This window comes from Myotis brandtii, unplaced genomic scaffold (assembly GCF_000412655.1).
Source record: "Myotis brandtii unplaced genomic scaffold, ASM41265v1 scaffold220, whole genome shotgun sequence".
In the NCBI taxonomy this organism is placed as follows: domain Eukaryota; kingdom Metazoa; phylum Chordata; class Mammalia; order Chiroptera; family Vespertilionidae; genus Myotis; species Myotis brandtii.
The window spans coordinates 2,291,973-2,302,924 of NW_005358250.1; the positions used below are offsets into that span (position 1 = coordinate 2,291,973).

Sequence of the window (10,952 nt, forward strand, 5' to 3'; positions counted from 1 at the left end):
GAGGTCTGACTCCTTTCTTCCCCGTAGCCTGGATTTCTCTGGTGACCGCTCTGCTCCTGGTGCTGGGCCTCAGCACTCTCCTGGGCCTGCTGCTGCTGCGGTGGCAGTTTCCTGCGCACTACAGGTACCGCCCAGGTCCGGCCGGAGACGGGCCGTGGTCAGGGCGGGGCCGGAGGCCTCGGAATAAGCATGCCAAGCTCTTGGACACCCACTTTCTGGACAACTGCATGTCCACACCTGTGGCTTCAGCCGAAGGCTTCCTGCCGGTCTTCCCTGGGAGTCGCACTGCTTCCTAACACTCTCAACATGCGCACTGTACTGGACGCTCAGACTGCCCCACCTCCTGACTCCTCATCTCAGGAGCAAAGCTACTGTCCACCTGCCACCCGAGCCAAAACACTTAGGTGCCACCTCCTCCTTATCCAGTCTGATCTGGTCTGGTCATTCCACCTCCTAAGCCTCGCTCAAACAAAGGCTCCTTTTCTCTAGCCCTACACACACTACCCGACTCACTGAAACAAAGCCTCTTCTCCCTCCAATTTGTCTCACCCAACCATTCTTTCTCAAATGCACACATGAATTTATTATGTACCTCTTTAAATCTCTGTATCGCTCCCCAGGATAGAGTTCAGATTCTAGAATGACAAGCAAAGCTCCGCCAGATCTGGCCCCTGCCAGCATTTCCATCTTCTTCCACCCTGCTCATCAGTCTTGCCAAACTGTTGATGATTTCCTCCACAAGTCAAGTGGTTTTATTTCTCAGTGCCTTTGCACATTATGTACCCTCTATCTGGAATATCCTCCATGGATGACTAATACCTATTTATCTTTAAATAACTTTCTTCACCAACTCCTGGGAAACCTTTCCTAGCCCACCCCTATTTGCTACTCTCTTTGTACCCCATATACAGACTTCTATCATAGTACCAGTAGCATTTTACTACATTTATTTCATTATGTCTTCCCTATATCTTATTTGGTTATCTTTAAATCCTCAGTACAGCCGAAACCGGTTTGGCTCAGTGGATAGAGCGTCGGCCTGCGGACTGAAGGGTCCCGGGTTCGATTCCGGTCAAGGGCATGTACCTGGGTTGCGGGCACATCCCCAGTGGGAGATGTGCAGGAGGCAGCTGATCGATGTTTCTCTCTCATTGATGTTTCTAACTATCTCTCTCCCTTCCTCTCTGTAAAAAATCAGTAAAATATATATTTTAAAAAATCCTCAGTACAGTGTATGCCAGATAGCACACCCTTAAATAGATGTTATTAATAAATGACTTATTTATGTGGGAAGACTAAGGTTAAGGAGAAATGTCATTGGAAGTTATAAACAGAAAAGATAGAATGCATACCACCTCAGTCTTTCAATTGGCAACATCTTTTGATTCTTGAAGACTCAGCTCAGAAAGCAACTCCTCCAGGCAGCTTCTTTTGATGGTCCTAGGCTATCATCTCTCTTTGAACATGCCTGTCTTTGAACTTTTAATATGCAGGTGGGAATGTAGCCTCTATGCAGGTAGCCAGATCCAAGTAAAAAGGAGAAAAGGAGGAGGTGGTGTTGCTGAACCAGACATACTCAGCTCCTTTTCCCCAGTTTACCAGATAACTCACTCCTTCTCCCCTGGAGAGATATGAGTGAGGTTCACAGAAGAGGCCTGAAATGTTGTTCAGCTAAAGTCCCTCCATGTGGAAATATGAACCTAAAGAATTGGAAGTTCCCCAACATACCTTAATCCATACTCTTCCCAGATAGATCACCTTCCCCAGTAACTTAATAATAAGCCCCACTGGCTCTCTTCATTCATTCATTAAGCTAATTACCTGAGCACCTATTATGGGCCACACACTATTCTATACACTGGAAATACAGAAGTGAGCAAATACACAAACTCTTTGCTCTTGTGGAGCTTACATTCTCCTAATGGGGTGAGACAAAAACAAATAGATACAATAATAATAAATACATAGCCCTAACCGGTTTGGCTCAGTGGATAGAGCATCGGCCAGGTTCGATTCCGGTCAAGGGCATGTACCTTGGTTGCGGGCACATCCCCAGTAGGGGGTGTGCATGAGGCAGCTGATCAATGTTTCTCTCTCACTGATGTTTCATCGATGTTTCTAACTCTCTATCCCTCTCCCTTCCTCTCTGTAAAAAAAAAAAAAAAAAAAATCAAAATTTAATTTAAAAAATAATAAATACATAATAAGTCAAGTGTTATAAAGAAAAATAAAGCAGAGCAGAAGATAAAGTAATGGGGAAGGGAGGTGGTACTGTTTTAGACAGGGTAGTCAGGGAAGACCTCTTTGTCAGGATGGCATTTGAACAGAGACCTAAATGAAGCGAGGGAATAAATTGAGTGTTCCAGAGCAAAAAGAAAGCACAAAGGCCCTGAAGCAGAATGTTTGAGGACACTCTGTACCACTCCTTTTTTGAATCTCCTCACCACTAATGTCCCTCCCCCACCAGAGGTTTCCTTTGCACCTATACTCTTACTTTTATTACCTTGACTACACTCTTACCTCTCCAAGCTTTACTTGCCCACTTCAGAGCCTCCCCCACTGCCCCACCTCAATGTTCTCCTCCCTCCCAACTCACTCCCATGACTCAGTCTCCTTTTTTCCTTCTCCCCCAGGAGCCTGAGGCATGCCCTGTGGCCCTCACTGCCAGACCTACACCGGGTCCTAGGCCAGTACCTTAGGGATACTGCAGCCCTGAGTCCGGTGAGTGCACTCCTCTCCCTACCACCCACCACTAGTCCTACAAGGAGCTGGACCCTTGAACACACAACAACCTTTCTAAGACCATTGCCTACCAGTATTCCATCGGCCTGGGCCTACCCCAAGCCAGACCCTCCTTCCTACACAATCTGGGTCTTCTCGCACAGGACCTGCTAATCCAGCCCCCTTTTCCTCTCATCTCTCCCAGCCCAAGGCTGCAGTCTCAGATGTCTATGAAGAAGTGGAACCCAGCCTCCTTGAAATTCTACCTAAGTCCTCAGAGAAGACTCCCTTGCCCCTATGTTCCTCCCAGACCCAGATGGACTACCGAGGATTGCAGCCCGCTTGCCTGGGGACCATGCCCCTCTCTGTGCAACTGCCCACGGCTGAGTCGGGATCCTACTGCACCACTCACATTGCCAACCATTCCTACTTACCACTGACCTGTTGGCAGGCTCCTCACTCCCAGTACCCTGGACAGAACCAAACCCTTTAGTAGACCTTTCTTCCCACCCTTTCTACCTACCCCACCCCACCCCACCGCCACACCATACGCATCTCAGACCTCACTTCCATCCTCTTTGTTGACCCTTGTAGCTGGGTTTCATAACACTGATCTTGCAATACTGCTGCTGACAAAAATCCAGGAGCCTCTTTCCTCAGGCAAGGTTCATTTATTTGACTAAGCTCTAATTTCCACCTTCTTTCTCTCACCTCTTTAATGCCACACTTCCCCACTTCTCATTTGCTTTTTGGACTACTTCAATGAGTACTTCTACTACAAATTTGCTAATGAAACTGCCCAGGCAACGTTCATCTCAAACTTTCTAATTGCAAGATCCAATAGGATCTTGTTAACCCTCTATTTATCTGATCTCTCTGTGGCATTTGCCACAGTGACTACTTGTTTCTCCTTTAAATTCTCTCCTACCTTGGCTTCTATGATATCACGGTCTCTCCTGGTTTTGTTCCTCTAGTAGTTAAGAACACAAACTCTGGAGTCAGCACTGAGTTCAATTCCTGTCATTCCACTTACTAGCTGTGGCCAAATAAAGTCTTTGAGCCTTAGTTTCTCATCTATAAAACAGGGGTAATGGAACCCTACAGAGTTGTGAAGAGGATTAAGTGAGATAATCTAAGCACAGTGCCTAGGATATAGTGTTTCATATATCTGAATGGTCATAATTATTATTTCTTGTTCTCTTAGCCTGGCATCTCTTCTACTCCTTTTTAGAAGTCTCTCAAGAGTCCATTCTTTTTATTTATTTTTTGTTTGTTTGTTTTAGTTAATCCTCACCCAAGGATATTTTTCCATTGACCTTTTAGAGAGAGTGGATGAGAGAGGGAAAGACAGAGAGAAACACATTGATTGGTTGCCTCCTGCAAGTGCCCCAACCAGGGCCTGAGCCAGGGAGGAGCCTGCAACCAAGGTACGTGCCCTTGACCAGAATCGAACCCGGTCCGCAGGCTGACACTCTCTCCACTGGGCCAAACTGGCTAGGGCTCAAGAGTCCATTCTTAACAGTCTCCAATTCCATCCATTTTCATTGCCTTTACTCTATGCTAACCCAAGTTCTTGTTTCCAGCCCAGATTCCTACTACAGCACCTGTGATGACTATGCAAGCAACTATTCACTTGTCTGTCTCCTGCTACTAGATTGTGAGCTCCTTGAGGGCAAAGGCTCTGATTTGTCTTCCTCCACCCTCCACTTGCCCCCCCCTCCCCCCCACAGAGTAGTGCTTGGTGCATGGGAGTAAGCCTTCAATAAATGTTTTCTAAACGAATTAAATCTTTCTGGACACCATCACCTTAACCCCATGCCAACCTCCCTCAGCCTCTAAGCCAGCGGTTCTCAACCTATGGGTCGCAACCCCTTTGGGGGTCGAACGACCCTTTCACAGGGGTCACCTAAGACCATTGGAAAACACATATATAATTACATATTGTTTTTGTAATTAATCACTCTGCTTTAATTATGTTCAATTTGTAACAATGAAAATACATCCTGCATATCAGATATTTACATTACGATTCATAACAGTAGCAAAATTACAGTTATGAAGTAGCAACGAAAATAATTTTATGGTTGGGGGTCACCACAACATGAGGAACTGTATGAAAGGGTCGCGGCATTAGGAAGGTTGAGAACCACTGCTCTAAGCCATTCATATACAGCAGTAAAATGTGCTTCAGCCATTCTGGCTACGGATTCTCCTGATCCATTCAAATTCTCAAACAAGGGTGTTTTTGATTTAGTTTTGTTTGTTTGTTTGTTTTTTCTGGCTCCAAACATACCCATTGTATCAGTCAGGGTCTTGGCAGAAATAGATGGCACACTCAAACTGGGTATCTTGATGAGAGTTTAATAAAGGGAATATTTATAAAGATGAGGCAGGATTTATGAAAACCATCAAGGAACAGTGCAATAACGCAGGACTAACAACAATTGGGAGCTGGTTCCACCCCTAGGCATCAAAGGATAAGGGGAGAGAGTAGTTACTAGACCTGGGGAGAGTAGCTGTGAAAGAGGGCTGCTTGGCTCTCCATTTAGGTAGAGATATACAGCCAACCCATGGAGACATGGCAGGGAGGGAGCCAGGGGAATAAATAGCTCAAGGTCACTCTTCTTCCACCCTCTGATCTCTGTATTGGTTTGCTAGGGTTGCTGTAACAAAGTACCACAAACTTGGTGGCTTAAATAACAAAAATGTATTGTCTCACAGTTCTGGAGGCTAGGAGTTCAAGGTGTCAGCAGGGTTGGTTCCTTCTGAGGCTGTGAGAAACAATCTGTCCCATGCCTCTCCCCTAGCTTCTGGTGGTTTCCTGGCAGTCTTTGGCGGACCTTGACTTGGGAGAAACATCACCCTTATCTCTGTCTTCATTTTCACATGGCATTCTCCCTGTGTGTGTCTGTGCCTAAATTTCCCCATTTTATAAGGACACCAGACATACTGGATTAGGGCCCTCCCAAATGACCTCATCTTAACTAATTACATCTGCAATGACCCTATTTCCAAATAAGGTCACACTCTGAAGTACTGGGACTTAGGAATTCAACATATGAATTTGGGGGACACGATTCAACCCATAATATCCCCCCATTGGTGGAACCCAAACAAAAACTAGAGCCCAAGGAAATCCATTGACATAGGCCATATGAATCATCTTCATAGGGCACGGGCAGGGTGGAGAAGGATGAAGAGTGGGTCTGAATGGGACAAATGGATGACATCCAGTATACTCATTTTCCATCATTCCTTCCCCTAGTCATCTTCAAGGCTCCGACTTTATTCCTAGGGACTCAAGACAGGGATGAGGCCCAAACCAGTGAACCTCTCACCTTTACACCCACTCAGCCATCATGTCCTGATCACTTTTACTTCTATATATATATTTTATTGATTTTTTACAGAGAGGAAGGGAGAGGAATAGAGAATAAGAAACACCGATGAGAGAGAAACATCGATCAGCTGCCTCCTGCACACCCCCCACTGCACTGGGGATGTGCCCGCAACCAAGGTACATGCCCTTGACCAGAACTGAACCCGGGACCCCTGAGTCCGCAGGCCGACGCTCTATCCACTGAGCCAAACAGGTTAGGGTCACTTATACTTCTTAAATTCCATTTCCTCTATCTCCACTGAACTACATACAGCCTTTTAACTAATATCTTTGCCTCTTTTAAAATATATATTTTTATTGATTTCAGAGAGGAAGGGAGAGGGAGAGAGAGAAACATCAATGATGAAAGAGAATCATTGATTAGCTGCCTCCTGCACTCCCCCGACTGGGGATCGAGCCCACAACCTGGGCAAGTGCCCTGATCTGGAATTGAATTGTGACCTCCTGATTCATAGGTCGATGCTCAACCACTGAGCCACACTGTAGTCTCTCTTTATATCTCTCCAGTTTCAACCTGTATGTTGCCTCCAGATTGATCTTCCTACTAATCTCACTCCTTACCTTTGACTCTTCAGAACCTGATTTCTTTCTCTTCCACTATTTGCTAATGTGAGGATTAAAAATGTTAACACAATGCCATGCATATAGTTAATACTCAGTGTTTATTGAGCTATTTTTAATATCCCAACTAAGTTCCACCCCCTGAATATCACCTATATTTTATTCCTTCCATATCCTCTGCTTCCCTAGATTCAAGTCCTTCAGGTGTGAGTTCCCCCCATCTAACCAGCTCCTCAGCCTCTAATTATCCATCTCAAAAGCCTTGCTCTCCTTGCCTCTAGCCTAAGAGGAAGTGATGTTTCTTTCCTAGACTGGAAAAGCTCCCTGTGTTTTCTACCCCATTTCTTCCTGGGGAAGGTACCCAGTTTCCTTTGTTCTGTCCGCTGGCCCTTGCCTGGCCCCTTTCACCTCCCCTGACTCTTGCCTTCACCTTCCAAAAGACATAGGCCTCGCCCTAGTCACTTTGGCTCAGTGAATAACGCATCAGCCTGTGGACTGAAGGGTCTCGGGTTCAATTCAGGTCAAGGGCATGTACCTCTGTTGCTGGCTTGATCCTCAGCCCTGGTTGGGGCATGTGTGGGAGGCAACCAATCAATGTGTCTCTCTCTCATCTATGCTTTTTTCTTTCTCTGTCCCTCTCCTCTCTTCTATTCTCTCTAAAAATCAATGGAAAAATATCCTTGGGCGAGGATTAACAACAACAAAAAAAGACATAGGACTCTTGGTGCTATGATTCCCTCAAACTCCCATTGCACTGCCCCTTTTCCACTCCCAGATTTCTCACACAAGTAGGCCGTGCTGCTGCCTTCATATTCTCCCCACCCTTCTTTCTTCGACCTTTCCAATTGGAACCCGAGCACCCACTCTCCTGATCCCTCTCTCTCCAAGGTCACCGATGATTTGTTTCTCAATAGCTATATCTGACCTCTTCTCTCATCATTCTGCTTAACTATTTTGCATCATATTAGAATTCTTCCCATTTCAAGGTCCATGTCAGTATAATCTGGCTTCTTTCATTCCTTTATTTTAAAATTATGAATTCCTTGCGGTTGTACCCTTATTTACCCTATCCTTATTCTCTGCAGTTAACCCTACTCCAGAAGCTGCAAACTGCTGGCCATGTCCCGCCCTCAGATATGTTTTGTTTGGCCCTTCCCTACACAGAAAACTCTCACTGATAAAACAGATCAAGTCCAAACTCCTTAGCTTAACATTTAAGGCCCTGACCAGCCTGATTCTAGACTACATTTCCTATGTAAATGGGACTTCCCATTTAAAACCCCAGGACATCCAACTCCTTGTTTTCCAAGGTAATTGGAAATAGAGAACATAAACACTTCAAAATCAAAGGTAACAATATTAAATTTGGGCTAAGAGCACCAGATTTTTCTCTGTCATCATCAGAGTTCACTCCACTACTTATTTTTGTTTGTTTGTTCGTTGGAAGCTACCCATTGTCTTCACTATCAGAGACATGTAAAAAAGGATCCTGGAACGCTGGTGAACCTTGAGCCCTGGCAAGGGCCAGAGCTATGCACCAATAGTCGAGACAATAGTGGCTCAAGCAATTTCCTGACCAAATAGTCTCAGAGTAAATCTTTACTGACCTTTAAGATAGTCTGTCTGTTACCGGAATTGCCTGCCTGACTAAGGACTATATGTGTATCCAAAATTGAATAAAAGGTTGGCAAGGCGTGGGCACCAGTGGAAGTCCTTCCCCTTGAGTTGGGCTTCTCCCGCCTGGCGAATATTTCCAAATTATTATTTCTTGTCTTGTCTCTGTCATTTGTGTGTGGCCCTTCTCCAGATCCTGAACCTTGAACCACGCAGGACGTGGCTCACACATTTGTTTTGTTTTGTTAATTCTCACCAGAGGATTTTTTTTTCATTGATTTTTAGTGAGTGAAAGGGAGGGAGGGGGCAGAGATAAGAGAGAGAGAAAGAGAGAGGGAGAGAGAGAGAGGGAGAGAAACATCCACATGAGAGAGACACATTGGTTGGATGCCTCCCACATGCACCCCAACCACCCATGGTCAGGACTGAATCTGAACCTGCAATCCAGGTGTGCCCTTGACCGAGACCCTTCAGTGTTCAGGCAGACGCTCTAACCACTGAGAAACACTGGCCAGGGCACTCCACTACTTATTATTATTGGCTGTGTCCCTTTGGGCAAGTTTCTAACCTTTTTCTGACCCAGTTTCTTTTTCTATAAAAGGGGCAAGATTATGTCTTATAGGAGTAAGGATTAAACTCAATAATGTATGCAAGCCCTTTAAACACAATAGTTAGCAGATGGCCAATAAATGGTACCTATTATTATTTTTATTATTGCTGTTTCACCTCTAAGCACATTCACACAATTCATTCAAGTCATTATTAGAGTACTGGATTAAATGGGTTTTGAACCTGGATTTCCACCAATTTGTGTGAACTCTGGCACATCCCTTCCCTGGGCCTCTGTTTCTTCACCTATAAAATATGGGTGTTTCCAAGATGGGGAGGGTGCACCTCCGAAGTGGATCTCTAAAATTCCTGACACCTCTAAAGCCCCATAAGAGTAAGCCACAATGTCTCCCTCAGGGCAAGTCCAACCTTACCTTCTAGATGGGCAGGTCTGAATCCTGATTCTTTTTCTTGACTATAAGGAATTCACCCCTTTCAGCTTCATTTCCCCTGATTGTAAAACAGCAAACAAAAAAATTTTAAAAACAAACACATGTACTACTTCTTTCCTAGCAGTGTTCCTGTTGTAGACGGCAGGAATAGCACCAGGTGTATGACCGTTGGGGTCAGACCACATCTGGGTTCAGCAACCTGGGTACTTGGGTTCTGGCTAGGAAAGAATTAACTCCAGGCCCAAACTGTAAGAGAACATTTATTGGGTCAATTACAGAGGTAGAAAAGTAATTCCTAGAGGAAATGGGCTTCAGAAACAAGTTATAGGTGTAAAGGAAGGGCCCTTGGAGCTTGGGAGTGAGGAAGCTAATGGTAAGGTGCCAGGGGCAGGGAGATGGCAGGGAAGGAGAAGGGAGAGGGAAGAGCGTGAGTGTGCTCCTAGGAGGGAGAACACACTGGGGTCCTCCGTCCTGAGGGTTTTAAGGGCGGAGAGTGTAGGGGAGGTCCCAGGGGAAGATCTCAATAGAATATTAGTTTTACAGGTGTGTCCTTTCAGAGTCGTGGTCTCCACTGATTGGCCGGCACCAGGGCAGAGGGTCATTATTCAATGCAGCCAGCTCTGAGGTCAGCCTTGGAATTGCTTATCTGGTGTTGTTCCTTTTCTGGGCCTGGAGTTGAAATACAACTGAGGCCTAGATGCTATCTCTAGGGAGGACCGGTCGGGGGCTCCATCCATATGCTAGGGGAGGAAAGGTCACCCCGGGGGTGACTTCCCACCCGACAATTGTCTATTGCAGTGATGGCGAACCTATGACATGCCTGTCAGAGGTGACACACGAACTCATTTTTTTTGGTTGATTTTTCTTTGATAAATGGCATTTAAATATATAAAATAAATATCAAAAATATAGGTCTTTGTTTTACTATGGTTGCAAATATCAAAACATTTCTATATGTGACACGGCACCGGAGTTAAGTTAGGGTTTTTCAAAATGCTGACACGCCGAGCTCAAAAGGTTCGCCATCACTGGCTATTGTTAGGCACCTGGGGCTTTACACCCCATGACCTCCTGAACCTGGCCCAACGTGCTTGCTCTGCTCGCGTCTGCCTACAGCATCCCTGCTCTCACCGGGCAAACAGCGGATGAACCCTAACTCCTCCGGCCTCCCTTCCGTGAAGCCTCTCAGCCCTTTCAGACCCCATCCCGCCCTCTCCCTCCACCCTCTCCCTTTCCGTTCTCTAAAGGGGTCAGTGCTTCAGGTCGTTCCACAGCGCTCTGCACTTGGGTATCATAAATAAACGCCACAGGGAGGGTTTAAATGTGCAGGGCGGGTGAGGGGAACCTGAGGAATGAATGGAAGCGAACCGGCCAGGAGGAGGCAGCGCGAGCCCCGCCCCCGGATGCTCCCCGCCCCTTCCCTCTCGCTTTCCGACACAAATCACGTGTCCCGGCTGAACTCTCGTGAGATCTGCGACTTGCCCCGGAAGACCCGCCCCCAGGGCCGTGGAGGCCAATGGGGAAAAGTGACGGTTACGACCGTTGGGTTTCGAAGAAGCCAATGACTGCCGGGAGCGGAGAGTTTAAGACGCTCAGGCCTGCGCTTCTCAGGTCGGTCGGGGATCGCACCGGCTCGGAGCTGACGGTGAGTGGCG

The 10,952-nt window shown here is 46.2% G+C and overlaps 2 protein-coding genes across 2 annotated transcripts in view; both read left to right on the forward strand.

Moving 5' to 3' along the window:
- Positions 1-4,013, forward strand: part of MPL (MPL proto-oncogene, thrombopoietin receptor) — a 15,716-nt gene extending 11,703 nt beyond the window's left edge. The window contains exons 10-12 of the mRNA XM_005866087.2: positions 24-124; positions 2,634-2,721; positions 2,927-4,013. Coding sequence (XP_005866149.1) covers positions 24-124; positions 2,634-2,721; positions 2,927-3,214 — 477 coding nt within the window. The 3' untranslated portion in view covers positions 3,215-4,013. The remainder of the gene's footprint in view (positions 1-23; positions 125-2,633; positions 2,722-2,926) is intronic.
- Positions 4,014-10,813: 6,800 nt separating this feature from the next.
- CDC20 (cell division cycle 20) overlaps positions 10,814-10,952 on the forward strand; it is a 4,192-nt gene continuing 4,053 nt past the window's right edge. Inside the window, exon 1 of the mRNA XM_005866106.2 lies at positions 10,814-10,942. Coding sequence (XP_005866168.1) covers positions 10,814-10,942 — 129 coding nt within the window. The remainder of the gene's footprint in view (positions 10,943-10,952) is intronic.